The sequence below is a fragment of the Panulirus ornatus genome, chromosome 21 (assembly GCF_036320965.1).
Source record: "Panulirus ornatus isolate Po-2019 chromosome 21, ASM3632096v1, whole genome shotgun sequence".
Lineage (NCBI taxonomy): Eukaryota > Metazoa > Arthropoda > Malacostraca > Decapoda > Palinuridae > Panulirus > Panulirus ornatus.
In genome coordinates, this window is record NC_092244.1 from 11,157,975 (window position 1) to 11,183,654 (window position 25,680).

Consider the following 25,680-nt stretch of genomic DNA (forward strand, 5'->3'; position numbering starts at 1 on the left):
TTCCTCGCAATAACCTGAATCTAAACATACCATAATATTACTCAAATTTATGCACAACTTTAAATTCCCAGATGTTCTGCAAAGAAACTCAATGCGTGGCATACTACAGAGCATTATGAATTTCATCAATGCTCTGTATGGTTACGGCAAAGCGAGCATGCCATGCTATGGTCACTGCAGCTAATGACCTATCATAGTGAAGCATTTTACCCTCACATCTATAACTAATGGCAAGATAAGACGGCCATGGTTTACGATTCATGTAACCTAACTCAGTGTCCGTGACTGATAACAGTCGCTGTTTAGTATGTATCGTCGGTTTAACACTTGCTGTGTGGCCGGCATTAGAGGAACATACATACTAGCTCGTTGCAACTTGTGCTTTACATTACTATAAATGTATCATATTTCACAAAATTGCTGGATTTTTACTAATCACTACATTACTCCCTTCTTTTTCATTATCGTCGTAATTTCTATCAACCTAATGAGATCTAATCTAACCTAAATTAATTCTCTAAAGTAAGAGAAATGAAAAAAAAAAACGAAATTACATGGCTCCAGTTGAACGATTTTTTTTTTTTTTTTTGGCCGGACAATCTGGCCCGGTCACCGACGGAGTTTCTATGATGTAACATTGGTTTGCAAATTCGGTCGGCTTGACGTTCTCTCTATCCCTGCAAGTTTTATAGGTCTTTTACATTCCCAACTAGGGAAACATACGACCTAACATATTCTCTAATATTTGATATAAGATTGGATAAAAACCACTGTTACCTATCACAATTCTTTAGTGGTATATGAAGAGGTTTTAAGAACAATGACACACACGAACAACACGAGGGTCATCATACATCATGGGTTGCAGCGGACGACGCACAACCCATTTGTTTGCATTGTTGTTATTCTCAATCTTCATCTCTTATTCCTTTCCGAAAAAAAATTACTAACATTCGATGATTATCTTGTACAAAATTGCCACTGAAAAACAATTCTTCTAAAATATATCTATGTCTTTTTGGTTATTATAGTTTTAAAAACTGTATGCAATTAGATCACGGTCGATGGTTTATGTGGTCTACATTTTTCCCTATTTATGTTTGACATGGACTACGAATCCGGACTTCATAGGATTAAAGTGTTAGTAAATAAATGAAACTATATTATCAGTGCAAAATTTGAAACTAAACCCTATGTAATATACCGTCTCACCAGTCTCTAATTGTTTCAGGTTTTATTCGATATTTATGTATTAACTTTAAAATAAGCTATACTAAATTATGGAGTATCCGTCTACTTTCTTGCATAATGGACTGAAAAAAGGGCACAGAAAAAAAAAGCAGGCAAGAGCATATCAACACGGACAAATGTATTAAACTACCTGCATGTACAGGAGCAGGGAGAGGGACGATAGACAACTACTGTAGTACTGTCCCGGAAGTGTTGAGCCATTATCTGTTTTTCGTATAGCAACGGTAATGAGGGCTTGAGGCGTTTTCTGCATCCTATGGTGCAGCTACAGGAAGGCTAAAGCGTTACCGAGTCCCGTGATGCTGAAGCGCAGCTGGAGTCCCGTGGTGCTACTTTGCATCCGTGTTTTGGATTCATGTGTTTCGAGTTGTGTAGATATGTTCAACCAATGGTTGTTTTAAGCATGTGCGCAAATTCTCATGGAATACTGGGGTGCACATGTCCCTCCCACTCCCTCACCCACTTCTTTCAGAGCCATAGATAGAATATGAATTGGAACGCCCTTTGTGAAAAACTGATCTGCATGCAATTTTCTAATTTAAGACGTGTTTAAAACAGGTGGGGGGGAGGACTTTTTCTATGTATAATTTATTATAATTACAGTAGTTTCAGTTACTCTATTAGGCAAGTGCTTCACTGCGTTATTTTAATTTTCAGTAGTATTCTAGATACATGAGCTATTAATCCATTAATTGTGATAATTGCTTTTCACAATAGTAAAGTTAAAAATAGACTAATCCTTAGCTGTACGAAAATTCCATTGACATATGCCAACCAATGAGCATGGGATTTAGTAAAGTTACACACAAAACCTTCCTGGCCTCATAATAAATATTCAATGGTAGAGTAATATACATATATAGTTATATGTAATTGCATTTCTCCAATTGATATTAAGAAGTAAACTATTAACTCAAGATGGAATGAACCATTTTCTTTGACCGAGAGCAAACCCTGCAGGAGGCGGATAGCAAGCGACCGCCGCCGCTCAAATCAGCTGGCGGGGCACAACACAACCCACTGATGCTCTGTCACTCTCATCTTCCTGTTATCTTCATGAACAACAATGAAGCTGGTATGTTAGACCATTTTTGCGTTTTTGGCGAAGAATTAGGTAAAGAATGATCGTGTTTCCCTCTTTTTCAGTGTTTTCGACACCACAGTACCCAAGTTTTAACTCAGAATTGTGTCATGACAAACGTTAGGTTATTTCAGATGTTTAAATTAGCATACAGATGCTTTACACTGGTTTTGAGGGTTGTCGTTGAATTCTGTATCAGGATGTGGCTTAAGTCGCATTCCTGAACCCTGTGAGTCGACAATGGCTTACAAACATCAGGGTTCCCTCTCAGTGTTCAGGCATCCCTAATGCTCATCTACTCGAAAGTCAGTCATTGACTACTGCACTTCATGGTTATACGCAACTGTGGTCGTATTTGGGTTACAGCATATGAACCCTTGCTTTTGTTGAATTGGAGTGGTCACATTTGCTCGAGAGATTTAAAGTGAATATGAATGATTTGACCTATAAAACTTGATTCTGCAGGTACATAAGGATGAAGGAAAGCACGTTATGCTTTTCTATTAATTTAAGGTAACTTACCTTTCCATCTACCACATTTTGATTTAGTTTCTTTCATATCTGGTGTCAGAAATGACAATTTGACATTTTATTTCATGCTTCAAAGTGGGGTTGGGTTAGGTCTCATTACATTACAGTATTATCTATCACCATAATTGTCGTTTTTTGTACAAAATACATAGAACTTACTAGTTTCACAGATATAAGCAATGAAAAAAGCATGTAAAAGTAAGGATGAAAACGAATTGCAACTTGAGAGAGGGAAGGACCTTGAACAGGGCAAAAGTGGGTTAAATAAGTGAAATATTAAGTGAAATTGCTTAAAAATATGAGTTTTACTCCTACCACAATCTAACCTACATTAGGCTGTGTTGTTTTATTTTCTGCTGCATCATCATGTGAATTGACTGGAGAACAGTAGGGTGATCTGTAAGCTAGATATATATCCATGATAGCTATACAATACCTTATCGCATAGCTAGTATGGTATACCTTAAGGTTGGGGAGGGGGTCTTTCCCTCCTTTTTTTTTATAACTGATAATAGTGAGTCATACATGGGTTTTGTTATTTTCCTGATTTTTTTTACTGGCTCTCTGCCTCTTAGTGGATGTAATTTGCACATTCATGATGGATGAAAATAGGGCTGTGATGATAGATTTGTAAGAGATAATTAAGAGTTACATATTGATTTCTGATAGCCTAATGAAAATAAAAAATTACAAATTAGGGCTCGAAAATGGTAGATTTATTCCTGTAATGAAAGTTATTATAAAGAAACCCTTTGTACGTATGATTTCCTTTAAGATTGACACTTCAAATAAGTAGAACTTTTAATTAATGAAATATCTTCAGTGGTGATTTTTGGTTTCATCAAATCTTTTGATATTATAAATGGTTCAGTTACATATTTTGAAATTGCATTGCAGTACTGCCTAAGTGGGCACCCCAACAAGCCTTGCAATGTTGTAACATTCAAGAGTTGCACGCTGATGCTGGACTGTGGCTTGGACATGAGCAGCGTGAGCCACTTTCTCCCACTCCCACTTGTGGCATCACCAAGGCTTGGCAACCTCAGCACTTGGGTGCCTCGTGATGCTGATTCGCAACTGGAGGGGGTAAAATACCAAAAATATTGTTTGTTCCTTATGGAAGCATCATCAGGTATTATGACCTACTAAATAGGAGATGGAAGGATGAAGGGAAAAAGATTTTGTAGTGATCAGGACTTGAACATGTAGGAAGATGAAAGGCATCCATGGGGTAGAGTGAACTGGAACCATGTTGTATACAGGAGTCAATATGCTGTCATTGGACTGAACCAGGGCATGTGAAGTGGCCTGGGGAAACTGTAGAAAGGTCTGTGGGGCCTGGTTGTGGATAGGGGAGTGTGGTTTTGGTGCATTGCACTCGAGAGCTTGAGAATGGATGAGCAAATGGGGCATTTCTTTGTCTGTTCTTAGCATTATCTTGCAAATGCAGGAAATGGTGATCAAGTATTAAAAAGAAGATTGAAAATGGCTTTTGATTGTCATGAATTTGGTATGATTCTTTAACTTTGCTCTGTCTGTGTAGTTTTTGATCATCCCTCCAGTTAATAGACAGGAATATTGGATTATGCTCAACACTTTGGAAAAAGTTGATGACAGAAATTGATAGTGACTATATGATTGAGAATGTGAGTCTAACTCAATGAGGAGTGCAGCAGAATAACAGATTGGAGGGGTATGAGTGCAGGGTTAAATGAGATGTATTTACTTGAGAAAGGCATTAGAAGGAGGTTCTGTGTGGAGTATATTATGGTACTATGGGAACTGATGTATCTAGCACACATTTATATTTACTTTTAATTTTTCCTGACACAGTTCAACATTAATGTATAGAATTCATAATTATAAGATAAAAAGGAAGTTTGATTTCAAATAGTTTGTTTATCTCAAAGAAATTTAACAAAATGTGATGTTTTCAAAGAATAAACTTTTCTAGGAGCTTCGAGAGTGCACAAGCAGAATATTTGTGGACTCCCCTCCTGAGTTTGTACCCCCAGCATCAGGTCTAGTTGACTTCTCAGAGGTGGATGCTATCTTGGTATCCAATTACCACAGCATGCTGGCACTTCCCTTTATCACCAATGGCACTGGATTTAAGGGAGTTGTACTCATGACTGAACCAACCATGCAGATTGGAAGGTGTGTAATGTGTTCTGTGAAGTGTTTTTATGGTCCTTTAGTCATTGTCTGAAGTTACATATATAAAGGCTTCAGGCATGCAAATAGAAAAATGACCACAACTATGAAAGTTATGTTGAATTTGTCAATGTAATTTATTGGTAGTGTTCTGTACCATTACTCGTCTTGGATTTTCATATTCTTGAGAGCTCAGTTCTTGGCAGTTCTTAACTCACCAGAACACTAGAATGGCATTTTACCCTGTGAAAGGATTTATGATAATACACAGTGGTCTGGTGGCAGTTTGTCTGATGTGCGAGGTTTATTGAGGCCTCAGATTGCTGAGAAACGTGAATTACTTCCTTTGGATAAATACTGTACTTAGTTCCATATATAATGACAGCAGGTCCTTTCATCACTGATGAAATAATTATAGGTTTGATCTTCATTGAGCTTTCCAAGGAGGACATAAGAGTATCTCACTAATGTATTTTTTAATGTATTCTTAGTTTTGTGGTATTTTTAATGTATTCTTAGTTTTGTGGTGTGAAATACTTATTCCAATAACAAATCATACTGGTCTGTAACATCATGAAGGTTCTTGCAGTAAACATGTTTTAAGGTAGTAAATTTGTTGTGAAGTGAATTTGTGTGAGATTTATTTAATGCGGGAGGATTTTTTTTCTAATTGGTGGCCTGAATGCTAATGTTGGGAATGATAATAGTGAAAGCAGTATTATGGGTAGTTGGGGTGGTAGGGGATTAAAATAGGAATAGAATAAATTTGTTTAATCTTTATTTTGAATATAATTTGTCAGAGATGATCCATTTAGATACAGAATAAGCTGTACTTGAACATAATGCTGATAGAAGATATAACAGACTTATGATAGGAGGACCAACTTTGTAAACAGTAGAACAAAAAGAGGTTTCTGTAAGGAATTGTCATATGACAATGTCTTTTGTGTGATTGGGAGTGTATTGTTGAGGTAGTTTAAGAGTGAGAAAACAGTTTTCTGTTATGTGTATGGTTACTGTGCCTATTCTCAATCACTTATTGTGGTAGCAGTATTGTATAATAAACTGATGTGAAAGCTTTAGGCAGAAGCAGTTAGGACACTATTTCTGTATAATTTAATTTTTCATCAGGATATTCATGGAGGAACTGGTGGAATATATAGAAAGGACACCAAAGGCCAGACATGCTTCACGCTGGAAAAATTATCTGCGTTCCCTCCCATCTCCACTTGCAGAGGCCAAGGCACCCAAGACATGGCAGTCAGCATATTCCATGAAGGCTATACATGCTTCCCTCTCTCATGTTCAGATTCTTGCTTATAATGAGAAAGTCGTGAGTATTTACTATCCCTAGTTGTGATCATTTCATCACACTTCTATCATATATATGTATATATATATACTTTTTTATTTCTATTCTACTTGATCGCCATTCCCCGTGTAAGTGAGTTAATGCCAGGAAAAAGACACAGAACGGCCCATCCACTCATATACACATGTATATACATAAACGCCCATACATGTACATATACATATCAATATATCAACATATACATATACATACACAGACATATACATATTATATTCATATTCATACTTGGTTGCTTTCATCCTTTCATGGCACCACCCTGCCCCACAGGAAACAGCACAATTACCCACCCGCTTCAGCAAGGTAGCACCAGGAAAACAGACAAAAAAAGACCTTCATACCTTCACACTCAGTCTCTATCTGTCATGTGTAAAGCACTGAAACCACAGTTCCCTATCCACATGCAGGCCCAACATACCTTTCCATGGTTTACCCCAGATGTTTCACATGTCCTGGTTCAGTCCATTGACAGCACGTTGACCCCAGTATACCACATTGCTCCAATTCACTCTATTCCTTGCATGCCTCTCACCCTCCTGTATGTTCAGGTCCCAATTGCTCAAAATCTTTTTCACTCATCCTTCCACCTCCAATATGGTCTCCTACTTCTTGTTCCCTCCACCTCTGACACATATATCCTCTTTGTCAAACTTTCCTCACTCATTCTCTCCATATGTCCAAACCATTTCAACACACCCTCTTTTGCTTTCTCAACCACACTTTTTATTACCACACATCTTTCTTATGCATATCATAAACATGACTAAGAGGAGTTGGAACTGGAAATTCTTCTGTCCTGTGTTAGTTTTTAAGAGTAGAAACAGGTATCTAAAATGTTTTCTCCACTTCATCCAAGCTCTCTTCATTTAAACTCCCACTCCAAATACCCCATCTCTTTTCACTGCTAAACCTAAACAACCAAGCTTTTATTCACATTTACTCTTAACTTTCTCCTTTCGTGCATACTCCCCCAAATTCAGACACATAATTTCTGTAGTTTCTCACTTGATTCTGCCACCAGTGCCATATCATCAGCAAACAACTGCCCCTAGCTGACTGTGTACATGCTCCTCTCTCTCTATAACTCTTGCATTAACCTCCCCCACCACCTCATCCAGAAACAGATTAAATAGCCATGGTGAAATCACACACCCCTGCTGCAGACCCACCTTCACATTGAATCACTCACCCAGCTCTCTTCTTACTAGCACGCATACCTTACTCTCTGACTAATAACCCCTCACTGTTTGTAGCAGTTTTCCCACACCATATATTTCTACAAACTTCCACAGGGCATCTTTATTAAGCCTATCGTATGGTTTTTCCGGATCCATAAATTCCACACACTAATCCTACTGTTTCTCTAAGTATTTGCTATAAACATTCTTCAAAACAAAGTGGCATATTTTATGTTTTTGAGGTTTATCATTGGTAATTTAAGTATTAATGGATGACTTGTAACACTTGTATGATTTCAGGACATATGTGGGGCATTGAAAGTGACAGCAGTGAGTTCTGGATTCTGCTTAGGCAGTTGCAACTGGCTTATATGTTCAGAACACGAGAAGGTTTGTCACATTCTATTATGGAAAGCTGTATGTTAGGGTAGTTTTATTCTTAAGATGTTAAAAAAGATTATGCAAGTAAAACCTCCAAAATTTGAACATCCCAAAGTCAAAGGTCTTCAAGTTCAAAATGACATTCAGGTGTTTCCCACTTTTTTCTGGGTCAGCTTGGGTTGTACACACTCCAGCTCAAAACATCCAACTTATAATCGATAAAATGATACAGTAAATTGCATTTCATATTTTTGCACACAGCTCTGTTTTATAGGTTCTAACCCAATGCATGAATTGATAATCATCTATGTATTCAGAAAATATCAGTTGCATTAGCATATATTTGTGTGTACAAAGTTTAGGTATCCAAAATCTCAACTTTCCAATATGTGAACATTGCTTAATGTCAAACCATTTGATTTCTTACAGTTTTGCCTGTACAAATATTATAATGTAACTGATTTGAGTTTAATTTTATGCATATTTCTTTTTGAAGCTAATGTATGGACATTTGAATAATAGATACTACTGAATAAAAATCAATTTTTCATCAGCTTGACTTGTTTTTAATGCAGGTGTTGCACCACTGAAAAAAGATTATTTATATTAAGAAATTCATGGTGTATTTTCAGCTGGCCTACCTCAGTGGATCATCTACATTGACAACCCATCCTCGTCCCATTGATCAGAGCTCACTCAAGAATGCTGATGTGCTCATTATGACAGCTTTGAACCACACACCAATGTATAATCCTGATTCAATGCTGGGAGAGTTTTGCGTTGCACTGGGTGAGAATTATTTGTACACTATAGGAAGACTGTCACTGGTAGATTTTTTCTTAATATTAATACTTGGCAATTTAGTTTGTTCCCTTTTTCTTGTGTTCTTGTTAAGGAGTGTTATGACTACTATACATAATAACATTCCAGGCATGACAGTTAATCATTAGGTTTATAATTTTTCATGGTTGCCATATGGTAAACACCCACTTGTTCCATAAAGGTACATGTGTCCTATATGCATATGAAGTGAAAAAAAGCAAGGCTTTTTTGTGTGGAAGTTCAGGTTTCTCTTTACAACACTGGGTGTAGGTTGATGATGTGCATGTATTAGCTTCTTACAGGCTTACATGCAAGTGGAAATATTGTTAAATTTTTTTTTCTTATTCCCGGTTACTTTTCCAGCTTTAGCCAGGTATGACCTGTACAGGAATGGCAGCCATCATCAAATGATGATTTAACTCTTCTTGCCTGCTTGAGTAGCTAGCTGGCTTATCATACTATTAGTAGCTTACAGCAATCTTTCCTGTTGCCACCTTCATGCTTGGCCTATCTGTGGTTCATTAGAGCAGATTATGTAACAAAAGTGCCTAATTTTCATGTATGTAATACTGGATTGATGGAGGACTTTGGTAACAGATAGTAAAGAGAATACTTCTAAGCTTATTTTGACTATAAATTATCCTTTATATAGCAATGCATAGTGTATCATTTAGTGTGCTTAGTGTGTTATTTTTACAGATTTTCATCTTATTTACCAACAAAACATTGCTTGTGTAAGAAAGGAGTTAGTATGTTATAAACAAATATGACCTTTATGTTCTTCCCTCTTATCTTTAGTTAAGTAAGGATTGCCTCAGATGTGCCAGCCACATTCCCTTGTCTCCTCATTTTTAGTGTGATTAGTGTAATATCTCTATATATATTCATGTTATTCATCACCTGTGTTATGCTAGAGGAAGAGATGAGTAGATTGAGGTACTGAGTTCAGCAAATATAAGAAGTCTGATGATGGTTTCCTGAATACCATCTTGTTTGATGTGTATGAGTTTCCAATTTGTGGTGCAGTGGCAAAACTAATTAACAAGTGATAGTAGAACATAGATTAAATGTTATTTTCTTTAAAACTGACTTTTGGTTTTCTTTCAGCTCAAACTGTTCGAAATGGTGGCAATGCTCTAGTACCATGCTATCCAAGTGGAGTTGTTTATGACCTTTTTGAGTGTCTTTCCAACCATCTCGACAACCTTGGCTTATCACTTATACCAATGTACTTTGTCTCGCCTAGGGCTGAAAACTCATTAGCATATTCAAATATCTTTTCTGAATGGTGAGTTAACATAATACATGTAGTTGACTGGTTTGTTTATGCCGCCCTTTAAATGATTATAAAGGGTAAGAATCTCTTTTAAATGGTACATGATATATTGAAATACAAATTATTCACAGGACACATCACTTACACATTATGCTTGCACACATACACATATGTATATTTTTTCATACATATTCACCATTTCCTGCATTAGTGAGGTAGCTTTAAGAATAGATGACAGCCTCAGAGGGAAAAATCCTGACTTGGCCTGTATCTGTTCCTTCTTTGGAAAAGTGAATCCAGAGAGGAGGATTTCTAGCCCCTTACTCCTACCCCTTTTAGTTGCCTTTTATGACATGCAAGGAAACAAACGGAGAATGGCACATCCACTCATATACACATAAACACCCATACACACACATATATACACTTGTACATAGTCATACTTGCTTGCCCTTTTCCATTCCTGGTGACACCCAGCCCCACAGGAAACAGCATCACTACCCCCTACTTCAGTGAGTTAGTGCTAGGAAAACATACACATAAGGCCTCATTCGTTCACACTCAGTCTCTAGCTGTCATGTGTAATGCACTGAAACCACAGCTCCATATCCACATCCAGGCCCTACAAAACTTTCCGTGGCTCATACCAGATGTTTCACTTGTCCTGGTACATTCCATTGACAGCACGTCGACCCCGGTATACCACATCATTCCAATTCACTCTATTCCTTGCACACCTCTCACCCTCCTGTATGTTCAGGCTCTTATCATTCAAAATCTGTTCCACTCCATCCTTCTACCTCCAATTTCGTCTCACACTCCTCTTTGTTTCCTACACCTCTGACATAATATCCTCTTTATCAGCCTTACCTTAACCATTCTCTCCATAGTCCAATCCATTTCAACACATGCTCTTCTGCTTTCTCAGCCATGCACTTTTTATCACCACATATCTCTCTTTCCCTTTAATTACTTACTCGATCAAACCACCTCACACCCAATATTGTCCTCAAACATTTAATTTCCAACACACATACCCTCCTCTGTACAACCCCATCTATAGCCCATACCCATTTTTGTTCTCTGAGATAACGTTCTTCATTGCTCCCAGAACCTTTGCCCATTCCCCACCCTGTGACTCACTTCCGCCTCCATGGCTCCGTTCGCTGCTAAATCCACTTCCAGAATGTGTCAGAAGTGGATGGAACAAGAACTGGAAGACCAAAATGGAGATGGAAGGATGGAGTTAAAAAGATTTTAAGCAATCGGGGCCTGAACATACACGAGGGTGAAAGGCATGCACAGGATAGAGTGCATTGAAACAATGTGGTACACTGGAGTTGATTTGCTGTCAAAGGAATGAACCAGGACATGTGAAGCAACCAGGGCAAACTATGTAAAGGTCTATGAGGCCTGGTTGTGGATAGGAAATTGTGGTCTTTGGTGCATTTCATATGATGGCTAGAGAATGTATGTGAACGGATGTGGCCTGTTTCTTCATCTGTTCCTGGCACTACCTTGTTAATGCAGGAAACAGCGATCAAATATGAAAAAAATATATATTTACATATGCATGCACAAGGTTAAGAGATGGGGGCAAAGCAAGTATAAAATTCTCTACAACACACCGTTAGTAATCACAGACACACACTGCAAAGTATACATGCAGAATGCTCACATACCACTAGGAAACTTCAGTAGAGGATACACTAAGAAAATATTTGATAATTGGTACTTTTAAAATTTCTTAGGAGTTATTAGAATCAAGAATAAAGGAGTATTGGCATATATTTGTAATGATGGAGTTATGTTCAGCAACTCTGTATATCTTTTTTTGAATGATTTAATTTGTTAGTTATGTTGTTATGACTTTGGTATTTGAGTTTTTACTTAATGAAAAGTATATCACCTTTATTAATGTCTGTAACAGTTGCACGCATTACAGTTTGATTCTGGTTTACAGGTTATCATCTAGTAAGCAGGGGAAAGTGTACAATATGGATGATCCATTCCCACATGCTCAGCTCACTCGTCTTGGGAGATTAAAACCATTTAAAAGTTTACATGCAGAAGGCTTCAGTAGTGAATACAGACAGGTAAAAAATTTAATTCTTAGTGCACTGATGCATAGCTTTGGTAATTCATCACTTGCTAGATGAACTCAACCAGAATCAATAACTTGTTCTCTTTCATACTGTATAGAACAAGAGATAGCAGGTTAGTAGTTCTTCCTAAGAGTAGTGGATTCTGTGTCCTGTGTCAGCATGAGTATGGGACTAGGATTCTCATTATTGCAAAGGGATTATCACGTGAAGATGCATGTGGCCTGGGATGTGAGCAACATGCCTGCAGCTGCTTTTGAATGATGCTGATTTATGTGACAATAAAATGTAAAATGAAAAAAACCATGGAAGAAAGATGATGAAAGTGAGAGACATATTTAGAAAAGATAATGGAGGTGATAGGTTAATGGTATCAACAAAATTGGGCAATTGTGAAAGAAATGGACAATACAGGGAGTGACTTTGGTATTATTAAAGGTATTATTTGTGAGGATCCTTGTTTTTGTGCAATGATCTTGTGTGTGAGGATGTGAATGAAGACATTCATCTTATTTGATAAAGGAACATAGTACGCAAAGTGAAAAATTAAGCACATAGTATTGTGGAATATCATGTTAGTAAAGACACATGTAGTAAGTTGTACGAGCAAGTTAAGCAGCTTTATGCACATGTTCAAGTCATTGTATATATGATTGGATATGAAGATGATAACTGGAAAGTTTCCCATGACTGTATAAAGAATTTGAATTAATTTTACTCACTTTCTATACAACATGATGGATGGTAAATGAAGAATATAAGTTTGACAGCAAAATTTCATGGATGATTGATTGATGAAAATTAAATCCATTCTTTACAGCCATGTATAGTATTTTGTGGCCATCCAAGCCTCCGATTTGGTGATGCAGTCCACTTTATAGAGATGTGGGGTAGCAATCCTCAGAATGCCATTCTCTTCACAGGTAAGTTAATGCAAGAAGTGGTTTGGGTCATTGAAGTATAGGAAAAGGTGAATTGTAGATATTTGAGATATTTTGGACTTATCAAGGAACTATAAGATTTATCAGTTGCAGATGCAACAAATCAGCAAATTTAATTTCTATGAGAGCATTATTAACTCCATGAATATCTGCTTTGCAATAACCCAACCAGAATTGAAGTTGGAATGAGAATCAGAAGGGGGGGGTTTCATGGTTGAGGGGGTAGAGGTTTAGTAAAAGGGACATGAAGCTGCATCCCAGCTAAGATGACCTTCGCCATACTATACAGTCAACACAGATGGAGGCATCCCGATGAAAGAAATACAGATTCCAAGGACTGTTCATGTAAGGGTCGCACAGAGAAAACTACGAAGCCTTCCCAAAGTGCCAAAGTTCAGAGTTGATATTTCAAGAAGGGATAGAGGGTAGACATGCCCTGGTTGACTGGATATTGAGAGGAGAGTATAATAAGAAAGTCCTAAGGAGGCACAGATTGTACATTTTGTGCAAGGCTTCAGTGGTAGAAAAGTGTTAAGAGTGTAAAAAGTAAGGGTAACATAGACATGAACATTCATGTGCCATGAATTTTAATGATAACCAGTTGCCCCATTATATTTGTTAATTACGTGGTGGCATTTATTTCAGAACCTGAATTTGAATTGAGTGAAGTCCTGGCTCCCTTTCAGCCACTAGCCATGCGTCAAGTATATTGCCCAATTGATACCAGTCTTGACTTTACACAGGTACTGTTGATTTTTCTTTTTTATCTCCTGCTCTAGTACTATCAAAGGTTTTCGTTCAACTGATGTACTGTATCTATAATTTTGAATTTGAGGTGAAATTTTTCTAATATCCTTATGAAGATAGTAAAAAGTCCAGTGTTGTATTTACTCTTTGAAAATCAGAAGGGTGATAGTGAACTTTTAGCATAAGCAAACCTGATGGCTTTTCTCTTTGGACTGCATGTTTTAGCTATAGCGTTTGATGTGAGTTTACTAATTTCTTGTAGCTATAAGATTACTATTATTTAGCTTCCCATGCATCTTCTTCCACCATACAGAATATCCACAAACAATTATATATAGTATTATAGTTATTACCAGAATCTGCCTGCTTGTCACCATCAGTGAGGCAGTAACATCATCAAAGAACTGGTATCAGAGGAGTCCATCCTATCTTTGCTACCAAGAGTAGTGCAGCCTGGGGTGCCATAGCCCCTGGAAAGGGGATGCTGGCTTTACCCTGAAGCCATGCAGGCTGGGCAGGTGTTATTAGCTTTCATTTGCACAGATCCATTCACATTGAATACACTGAAGTCCCTAGACTAGTTTGCTAGCCTTGCCTTGGAGGAAATATCATCCACTGGCACTGAATGTAATTGAAGATGGCAGGTTTGGTTGGATTGACTTGACTCTGTGGAATTTGTAAAACACTAGAACCTAATTGTTATTCTGCAGTTTTTTGCATCAAAATGATGTTTAAAAACTTTTATATATATTCAATTTTTCAAATACAACAAGACAGCTCAAAGCCATTTTCCACTTTGATAGAGCTCTGGTGGCCAGTTCAAGTGAGAAACTGCAGAAATTGGTGACTGAGTTTGGAAAAGTGCATGAAAGGTGAAAATTGAGAGTAAATATGAATAAGAGCAGGGTTATTAGTTTTAGTAGGGTTGAGGGACAAGTTAAATGGGATGTAAGTTTGAATGGACAAAAATTGGAGGAAGTGAAGTGCCTTAGATATCTGGGAGTGGACATAACAGCAAATGGAACCAGAATTGAGTCACAGGGTGGGGGAGGGGGCAAAGGTTCTGGAAGCAAAGAAGAATGTGTGGAAGGAGAGAATGTTATCTCGGAAAGCAAAAATGGGTATGTTTGGAGGAATAATAGTTCCAACAATGTTATATGGTTGTGAGGAATGGACTACAGATAGGGTAGTATGGAGGAGGGCTGATGTGTTGGAAATGAAATGTTTGAGGACAATATGTGGTGTGACGTGGTTTGATTAAGTAATGTAAGGGTAAGAGAGATGTGTGAAAATAAAAAGAGTATGGTTGAGAGACCAGAAAAGGGTGTTTAAATGGTTTGGACACATGAAGAGAATGAGTGAGGAGTGATTGACAAAGAGGATATATGTGTCAGAGGTGGAGGGAACATTGAGAAACAGGAGACCAAATTGGAGGTAGAAGGATGGAGTGAAAAAGATTTTGAGCAATCGGGGCCTGAACATACAGGAGGGTGAGAGGCATGTAAGGAATAGTGTGAATTGGACTGATGTGGTACACCAGGGTCAACATGCTGTCAATGGACTGAAACAGGGCATGTGAAGTGTATGGGGTAAACAATGGAAAGGTCCATGGGGCCTGGATGTGGATAGGGAGCTGTGGTTTTGGTGCATTACACATGATGGCTAGAGACTGAGTGTGAACGAATGTTGCCTTTTTTTTGTCTGTTTCTGGCACTGCCTTTCTGGGGGGATGCTATTTTATGTGTGGCATGGTAGCGACAGTAATGGATGAAGGCAGCAAGTATGGATATGTAGATGTTCATATATGTTTGTCTGTGTATGTATATGTGCGTGTGTGGGCATTTATGTATATACATGTGTATGTGGATGGGTTAGGCCATTCCTCATCTGTTTCCTTGTGCTACTTTGCTAATGCGAGAGACGGCGGTTATGTATAATGAATAAATAAATATATTTTTGAAATGTTAAAAGGTAACCTGTTTCATATCTGCTGTCATAGTGGTTGGAGAATCCCTCTGAAGGAAAAGTCGACAAATGTTTCATGTATTTTAAGTAGACATACACTGTTAGGAACTCAAAACTTTTATGTGCATTCATTTAATGCATCTAACTGTGATCTACCTTTTGTATTGAAGTAGAGATGTCTTGTAAGTTACTTACATGTTATAGTATTTGTGACATACTATGATAAGGATATTGGTATTATCGCTCTTAATATGACTTACTTTTAGGCGAGAAAACTGATCAATGAACTGAAACCCGCAAAGCTGGTAGTACCAGATGTTTATCTGCAACCTCCCACGTATGCACCTCATAGGACTGATCTGACTTTGAATCTGGTGAGTAGTTCTTGCTAGAGAACATCATTATTTTTATAGTTTTCCCCTCCATATTTGACAATCACACTACTGTATACCTTAGCTCATGAATGGCTGAGTAGTATCTCAGTCTCTTGTAAGAGATGTATTACTTTGGTTTGAGAAGAGAATTTAAGGAATTGTATCTAAAATTTGATTTTACATTCTTTGCAAAATAATTGCTTGTCTAAGTCATGTGTTAATGCTTAAAACCTTGATCTAAATATACTGGCTGCCAACTAATTATGAAAACTATAATATGTGTGTGATGATGTAAGAGGAATAAGCTTGTTGAATGACTGCAGATGAGGTTTCACTTTTTTATGCTGAATTTGAGTATACAAGGTAGAATATGCCTGGTCTGTTTTTTTTTTTTTGGTTACAAGTTGAAAGGTCCTTCTTGTGTCTACTGTCTGCTTAGAGTATGTATGCTTCATGGATGTATTCCATTTTAAATGAATGGGATGGCATTACTGGACACTGCCTGCATGTAGTTGCATGACAAGTGAAAGTATTCTTCAGCAAAGTCTTATTATGAAGGGACATAATGGAGTACAGTTTCATCGAAGAACTTCTCACTCCACATGAGTCCACCTTATACCTGCTACTGATTGTAAAACAGCCTTGCAGCTATAGAAGCCCAATAAAAAGAGTCCTGGGGTTATATAGTACGTTAAAATCATAAATGGGAATGGTAAAGATATAGCTATCAGTTATAGCATTTGCCACTTGCTGGTAATGTACAAATTTAGTGACTATACAGAAGATGAGAAACAAGAAGGAATCAGGAAAAATCACAGTAATGAGTAATAGGAAATGTCACAGGATGAAGTTAGACCAACCTGTGAAGGATAACATCGAATATAAACATTTTTGGTCAACCTTCATATGCAGTTTGCGTTCAGAAAAAATGGAACTGGGAAGTAGAACAGTGCCTGACATTACACTTTGTTTTGTTAATTTCAACTTTTTTTATGATTTTATATGTAAATTACATTTTTTTTTTTGTATTAAGTACTAATAACAGAAAAACAATATATTAATCCACAGGAGGAGACACCATTGACATATAGCGAGTGTCAACTGCTCAGTCTGGGGATAAATAGACGACTGGAAAGCATGAGCTTAACCCCAGAATTAGCCCTCTCATTGAATCCCAGCACTATAAGACCTGGACTTAATACATCAACAATCACTGCAGCACTCCATGTGCAAGATAACAGATATGTTTTGAAGGTATTGATAGATTTAATTTTCTTAAATGTATATATATGTCTTGCTACTTGTATGGTTTTATTGTTTACCAGGTAACAATTATTATCCTGGAAAGCAACAAAGTATAATAAAATGAATATAAATACATAACTTTTCATTCCTTTTACAGTATCAGTCCATATATTAGTCTATGTTTCTCCAAAAGATAATCCATTTTTACACTACTATTTGACCTGTACCTCTGCTGAATAAGGTTTTATTTAAAATTTGATAGAGCCTTTTCAGTTGATGCTTGTCTGATTCTGAAATTGGAGCCTCTTCATCTACATCAGAAGTCTCCATAACTGGTGAATGCCAGTGCTGCTTCTTAGCCTTGAGTGCCTCACCCTTAACAGGCCACTGGCATAGGGCAACTTTAGTGCAGTTTCCATAGGCTCCTAACTATTGTTTCTACCAACTACTTTTACCTAATGTGCCTCCCTAAGGTAACAACCTACTACTTTTACCTAATGCTCCCACCTAATGTTCCTACCTACTACTTCCACCTAATATTTCTACCTGATGCTCGTGTTTAACGTTTCTACCAACTACTTGTATCTTTAGCCAAAAGGCTGATCCAGTGCATCACACACACCGCAGAAAAATCTAGAATTACAAAGAATGAGTTGTGTGAGCTAAGTGTTATCAAGTGTTATGTGTGACATGGAGCTTCATTATAGTATGTTTAAGCCCTAAAACGGCATTTCACTCCCATACACCACATCACTTAAACTTATTCTACCAATTGTACACATCTTGATTATTTATATCCTGATACCCCAAAAGCCTTGTTTACTATGCTTTTGTTTCCTCCTATCCAGGGTTTGGTCAGTGGGGAGAGGTGAAGTGTGAAATTTCAAGGCGAGGAGAGGTAAATAAGGAACTTTTGAAGATGAAAAAGATGAAAAACTCAAAATGAGAATGTGGCCACCCCTTTGAGGGAGTTCCAGCTGGAACAGGCATCAGATATATAGATAAAGAAAATTTCATAAACTCATATATCTTTTTTTGGAAGGTGGTGAAACTGACAAGGTTATTTCACTGGACTTGTGTAAATTACTGAAACAGTCAAACATACATTTCTTTTAGGGGAATTAAAAGGGTTAGAATGATTATAAGATGATAATCATTATTATTCTTGATTAAGTATATCGTAAATCTCATGGAAAGGGGCATTGCCATTCACTTTGATATGTTCTCATCTATATGCCTTTATACTGTACTCCTCACATTTTAAATTAATGTCATTCTTCGTCAATTTTCCTAATCCCAACAATGCTGTGTATGTTTTCTATCCCTAATATTTTTCTTCATTTATTTTTTTGCTTACTAAAAACATCAAAGCTGACTTAAGTAAGGACAATCATTCATGTTGTAAGCTTCTATAGACTACACATAAATCCTTCCCATTCACTGTGTTATTTCTGCATTTTCTATTACAAAAATTCTCTTTAAAATTTACTGATTTGTGCAAACCTGGGGATATTGGAGAAAGAAAACTGCTTACATTGCTCCTGTTTGCTATAGAAAGTGACTAAGTGGAGTAGGGATAGGTGGCTAGAAATTCCCCCTGTGCTATTTTCCAAAAGAAGTTATAGAAGAAGGGGCTCAAAGAAGATTTTTTCCCTCTAAGGCTCAGTCATCTGTTCCTGATGCTACCTAGCTCTTGCCAGAAATAGTGAATATGCATGAAAAAAAGAAATACTACTTATAAAAGCAAAAGAAAAATACTTCTTTTTTAATTCTGTAATTTCAGCCACTTGAAGACAGTGACGATGAAGAGACTAGCAACCAACTACCTCGCTGTTATCCATATGGTAACTTAAATGTAGATGACTTGGTACAACATCTGGCCCAAGCAGGCCTTACGGATGCAAGGGTGGAGGAGCTGCCAGGAATGTACATCATAACACTGGTTTGTATTTACATTTGGGTTCTGATTTTCTTGTGACTTTTCATTTGAAGTTGTGATCTGTCTGCTTATATCTCTTTGATACTTGAATTTTTTTCTGCTAATTATATAGAGAAAATTTAATAGTACAGTCAAGACTTTGATTAGCAGGATAGCAACTCTGCCTAAGAGAATTGAGTGTCCTTGCCCTTTGCCAACTGGGTAGGAGGCCCCAGTTCTACAAACAGTATCACCAAAATAGATTCATGCCCCTATTTATTTAATCAATTCCATGTTATAGGGAAAATGGTTATGATAATCCAAATAGACTGTGACACTATAGACCTCTATACACTTTTTGAAGAACGGGTGTTGTTAACTGAAAAATGCAGATACTTGAGACTTTAGTATGGGTGATAAGGCACATTGAATAAGAAATTTATATTAAAGTTTTCATTGCACAAGGTGTCTGTTGTGTATTCTATTGTGTGCAAAAAGTGGCTGTTAATAGGGGTTTCTAGTTTTGGTGCATTGTACATGACAGTTAGAGAGTGGATGGGAGAGAATAAGACCATTCTTCATCAGTTTCTGGTGCAACCTTTCTGTTGCTGGAAAAGTGAAATGTCTGGGGTAAACCATGGAAAGGTTTGTAGGGCCTGGATATGGATAGGGAGCTGTGGTTTCAGTGCATTACACATGGCAACAACATATTACTGGGCTCTGCCTGCAATAGGTAACACCACGAGTGAAAAGTCAGTCTCACAAAAGAACTCACTCCAAAGGAGTCCACATTTCCCTGTCAGTGGAACAAGTGCAGCCTTGGGCTATAGGAGTCTATAGACAGAGGTCCTTGGTAACACAAGGACTCTTTCAAAGAAATTGGTTGTGGAGTAAATTTTTCCATTTTCTTTTTCATATGTGATTGCTGTTTCTTGTGTTAGTGAGGTATTGCCAGGAACAGACAAAGAAAGGCAGCGTTTGCACACTTCCATTATCTAGCTGTGATGTGTAATATACCAAAACCATAGCTCCTATCCACAACAAGGTTCCACAGACCTTTTAATGATTTACCCCTGCTGTTTCACATGCCCTGGTTCAGTCCACTGATAGGACATTGACTTTCATATACATCATTCTAATTCATTCTATCCCAAGTAAGTTTTTCACCTATCACTCAAAATCTCTTTCACTCCATCCTTCTGTCTCCAATTTGGTTTACTCCTTGTTCCTTCCACTTCTGACACTCGCATCCTCTTTGTTAACCTCTTCTCACTCATTCTCTCCATATGTCCAAACCATTTTAGCACATCCTCTTCATCTCTCTCAACCAACCTCTCAATTACCACACCTCTCTTACCCATTTATTATTTACTCAGACAAACCACCTCACACCACATATTGTCCTCAGACCTTTCATTTCCAACACATCCATTCTCATCAGCATGTCCTTGTATGGGGTAATTATGATTAGAGAATATATACAAGGTTCAGATTGCTTTCAGCTAATAATGGTTTTCTCCTTTATTACAGGCAAATGATGGTGTGGTAATCAAGATCAGTGATGCCTCCACACACATAATTTCGGGTAATAGCAAACTGAGAGAAAAACTCAGAGACATTTTGCTGGAATGCCTTGGTAGCTTTTGAAGACAAGGAATTCTTGTGTCATATATTCATTACCAAGTTCTATGAATATTTCGATACCTTGCTCATGCAGGAAACAGCGTACAATACGAAGAAATATATTTTTGTAAACGCTATCATAAAAACATTTAATATAATTTTACTTTGTGAGCAGTGAAATCATCGTATAGTACATGATGCATTATGCAGGAAATTACTCATTGCAACATTTCGTATTGGTCTGTCACAGTGACATTAACCGTTGTCCAGAAATTATTATAAAGTACATATACATTAAAATCTATCTATACTTTCCTCATTTAATGTTTAAAATGATTTATCTGCCATTTTCATGTAATATTTATGTAAAAGTTAATTTGCATGCATATTCAAAACTTTTTCTGTAACAGTGGCCTTATGAAGGGTTTAAAAAGGTTATATGGCTCACCTACTTTATACTTTTTAATGGTTCACTTTACCAGTATGTAGAAAAATAAGAGATGAAGACAATTAGGCAGAATATAACAAAGTTTCAAAAAATGATACTTAAATTGGTTCCAAGGCTTATAAAGTGAAAGTCTGCGGATGGCACTAGAAATGAACCCCTTTAACTTAAATGTATGATACCTCACCTGAGAAATTGTCTGAGGAGTATCACAATACAGAAAAGACTGCTGTAATTGAAATCTTTTTCATGTATAATGCAAAAATATGAGCAGGGCATGATGATGAAATAAATAATGCAGAAATACAAGGCACTGACGGGTTATTATTAAGACTGTTGAAGCGAATGAATGATAGTTTGCAATCAGCTTCAGTTCAGGAATGAGCAGGGATGTTTGGTCTGCATGGCGTGTTACTAATGAAGATGTGGTGAGGCGAGTAAAGACTGACTAGGATATTTGGTATGCTGTATGCAGGTGAAAGTTTTATCTTTTTATGGTGGAAATCGTCAATATAATGAAATTTTGAAGCATATACAATTTTATTTACATTATCTGCTATTTATTTACACTGATACGAGTGGCATGGCGAACATGAGTACAGGAAGGGAAACTAAGCAAAAAGGTCTGTCTACCATATACAGAATCCTGTGAAACAAGATCAGAAGATTTTTATGGAAACAAGTTCTTGAAATATGTCCAGAAATTTGCTCAAGAGCATCTGAAATTAAAGCTTAGTATTTGTTATCATGGGCAGGTTATAACTACAGAATTAAGTATCGTGATGGCATTTCTTTTAACATTTTTTGAAATTTTCACTTTAAACCCCTGATATATAATTTTCAAATGACAATCCTTTTTTATCATATGATAATGCAATTATAAAAGTATCATGGTAAGAAATCTATACTTTTACCAAAAATGACCTATTCTTCAGTATCAAAACTTTGTAAACACTTGAACCCTGACAATTCTAAACTAAATTCCAAAAGTAGGCTTATGATGGGAAAATGGATGATGAAGTGGAAATGGAAGGAAAGCATAATAAGGTGATGATGATAAAGGAATATGGAAAGAGTTGAGTTTTGGGAAGAATTAGGAAAGAGAATGATGGTGGTAATGGATGGATAAGATGCAGGAAATGCAAGAGGAATTGTGGAAGGAGGCAAAAATTCTGATAAATATATGGAAGAAGGAAGGATAATCAGGGAGCAGGAAGATGGAAATGATTTGGGATTGGAGGGTGATGATAAAGATCAGGGATAAGATTGAGATTTCACAGAGAAGAGAATGGGTGATGTAGAACTATGAAGAAAATGATGAGAATGGCTTGGAGGAAAAATACAAGGTTATTATGAAGAAAGACAGAAAAGATGAGGGATGGAAAGTGGATGGTATGAATAATTAGAAAAGTAAATAAACCATTAAGATGTATGGTCTAAATATTGGTGCATTGTAACTTATTGTGATTTATACAAGTCAATATAGGTCACTTGTTCTTTGGGGAAATTGTTGTATCATGTGATGGAGAAAAATGTTTCTATATCTATAATGCTTCAATAATGTTTCAATAATGTATCATTATATCCACAAAGCATCAGACTAGCCTTAATGCTCTCCAGAACCTGTCAGGCTTGATCACTTGGGATTTCTGGTAACATAAGCTAACTGTTCAAAGATTTTCCCACAGACAACTTCCCCTCTGTAGTATGTGACTGGGTAGTGGGACCGGGAGAAGAAAATGGGAGTGGTCCAAATACCTGGTGGGGGTAATCCTATATCCCTATTCGGTTTGGGCTGATTCTACCTCTTTATGGTGGTGGTATTGTCTTGACTTCTAGGTGGGGGTGGTTCTAATTCCTAGAAGGGTTTTGGAGTTGTCTTAAGTGTTTGTGAAGGCTAAGGAGGTCTTAACCCAAGGTGAGGGTCTGGGGTGGTCTTAATCAATGATGAGGGTTAGAGTGGTCCTTATTCTCGGTAGGAAGTAGAGACAGTCCTAACTCCAGGGGAAATTAGAGGTATCCCTATCTCCTGCTGCAGGTAAGTGAGACTCTCACCTACCCCAACTCCTGATGGGGATTAAAGGTGGCCCTAACTTCAGGCTGAGCTGATGGGTGGTTCTAACTCCAGATGGGGGTAGGAGTGATTCTAATTTAAAGTGGGGGTTAAAGGTTGTTATAACCCCTTCTGGAGGTTAGGAGTGGCCCTAATGTCAAGTGGTAATGAAGAACAGTTCAACTCCTTGTAGAGGTTTGAGGAGTTTCTATTTATCAGTTGAAGTATTGCTAACTCCTGGTTAGGGTAAGGGAGGGTGGTAGTATGTAATGACATTTTCTTCAAATATTGCAGCTTTTGTCATTCTCTTAAAACTTTCCTCTCCTCCCATTTGTCAGTACCCTAGGACTTATGTTCCTCTGTTTCCTTTCCCATTACTAATATCTTCCTCTTTCAAACTTTCTTATTCTACCATACCTAACTTTAATCTTTCTAATCTCCTAATCAATACCACTAATCCTCCAACTATCCCAAAAACACTGGAAGCTCTGTTACATCAGCTATGTTTCCCCTCTATAGTAAGTAATTTGCTGATGGAGTCTAGCAGTATTATGAGTAGAATCTGTTTGAGTTACAAGAGCACTGTTTACAAATAATTTAGTTTGGAAATTTGTGTAAAGTAATTAATGACAACTGCTGTGTTGCTATTTTGAGGGTCCCTGATGACAGAGCTAGGGTAGGTATGCCTAATTGAGGTACAACTTAACAATGGCATCATGATTTACAATGCAGATTAGACACGGACAATATAAGTTCTACGCAAACGACAGCTGTTTCAATAACGAAGAAACGAAGAGATGAACTTTGAACACAATGGTGTGACCCTTGGATCACAGTATGATCTGACCCTTAATATCAGGTTTTAGGGCAGTGCCATCATACTCAAGGCTCGTACCAGTGACCTCAAGGAATGAATGAGTTTGTTTACAGGGACATATCCAATGTTGTAGTCATGTTACCAACTGTATAGGTATCCCATTCCAATAGCTTCATCACTGTATTACTTATGCTTACTTTGTTTCTGTTTTCCTCTTCCTCTTTCACCTCTTTCTCATCCAACTCTTTCCCTCCCTCTTCCTCCTATACTCCCTACCTTCTTCCTCCATCACTGCTTCCTATAAAATCAAGTCTAATTTTCCTCATTTCCATCTGTCTTCTTGTTCTCTCTCCTATCCTTTTCCTTTCCCTCCCTCTTCCTTTCACCTTTCCCATCAAAGAGTAGCAGCCATTGGGCTAACACTGTCTTTGATCAACCCTGTGTATGGGAATTAATTAATACCTCATTATACTTTGTAAATGTCAAAGCTTCAACTGACGACTAAACATATCACATGAATAATGTACTTTTGGACATTTACACTTAAAGACAGTCTGGAGCACATTTACACATACAAAGAACAGTGTGGAGAACATGCACATGTACTGAGAACTGCCTGGAGAACATTTACACATAAAAGAATAGTTAAAATATTCACATTTACTCAGTCTGTAGATAATTTACACTTACTTATTGACAACAAGCTGGAGAATATTCATGTACTGAGAACAGCCTGGAGAACATTTACACAGAGAGAACTGCTTTGATAATAGTCATACGAAGAACAGACAAAAGGAGATTCATATATGGCAAGGGCAATCAAAGGAACCTTCATATGTACCAAGAACAGTCACACATGCCAGGAACAGCAAGATCATTCACATGTACCAGTAACAATGATGAGACCCTTTACATACACCAGGAACATCCAGGAGAAAATTTATGAAACAAAAACAGCCAAGAAAGACATTTGAATATAGAACATTCACGCACATATAAAAAACGAGAACATTCCTACCAAGAGAGAACAGCCAGGAGGACATTCGCATATACCAAGAAGAGTCCGGAGAACATTCACATGTACCATACCAATAACAGCCTGGAGAACATTCACACATACCAAGAACATGGAACATTCACGCCAAGAAGTTAAAACATTTATGTGTACGAAGAACACAAACCAGAATATTCACGCATACCAAGAACATCTTAGAGAATATTCATATGTACCAAGAACAGCTAAGAGAATATTAGCATACATGTAGTAAGAAGAGCCTTGAGTGCATTCACAGAACAAAAACAGCTTGGAAAATATTTACACGCCAATAACAACCCGGAGAACAACCAGGCACCAATCAAACACACCAAGAACAGCATGGAGAACGTCCATACATGTAAGAACTGTCT

At 37.3% G+C, this 25,680-nt stretch overlaps 1 protein-coding gene across 1 annotated transcript; it reads left to right on the top strand.

The window, feature by feature from the left end:
• The first annotated feature begins 2,192 nt into the window (after window positions 1-2,192).
• Window positions 2,193-21,712, top strand: IntS9 (integrator complex subunit 9). Its single transcript, XM_071675725.1, has 14 exons — window positions 2,193-2,326; window positions 3,761-3,949; window positions 4,818-5,020; window positions 6,149-6,350; window positions 7,865-7,954; window positions 8,578-8,734; window positions 9,875-10,055; window positions 12,007-12,139; window positions 12,966-13,068; window positions 13,732-13,829; window positions 16,065-16,172; window positions 17,241-17,426; window positions 19,201-19,359; window positions 20,866-21,712. The coding sequence occupies exons 1-14, from the start codon at window positions 2,318-2,320 to the stop codon at window positions 20,980-20,982; spliced, it is 1,935 nt and encodes a 644-aa protein (XP_071531826.1). The 5' UTR covers window positions 2,193-2,317; the 3' UTR covers window positions 20,983-21,712.
• Window positions 21,713-25,680: the final 3,968 nt, after the last annotated feature.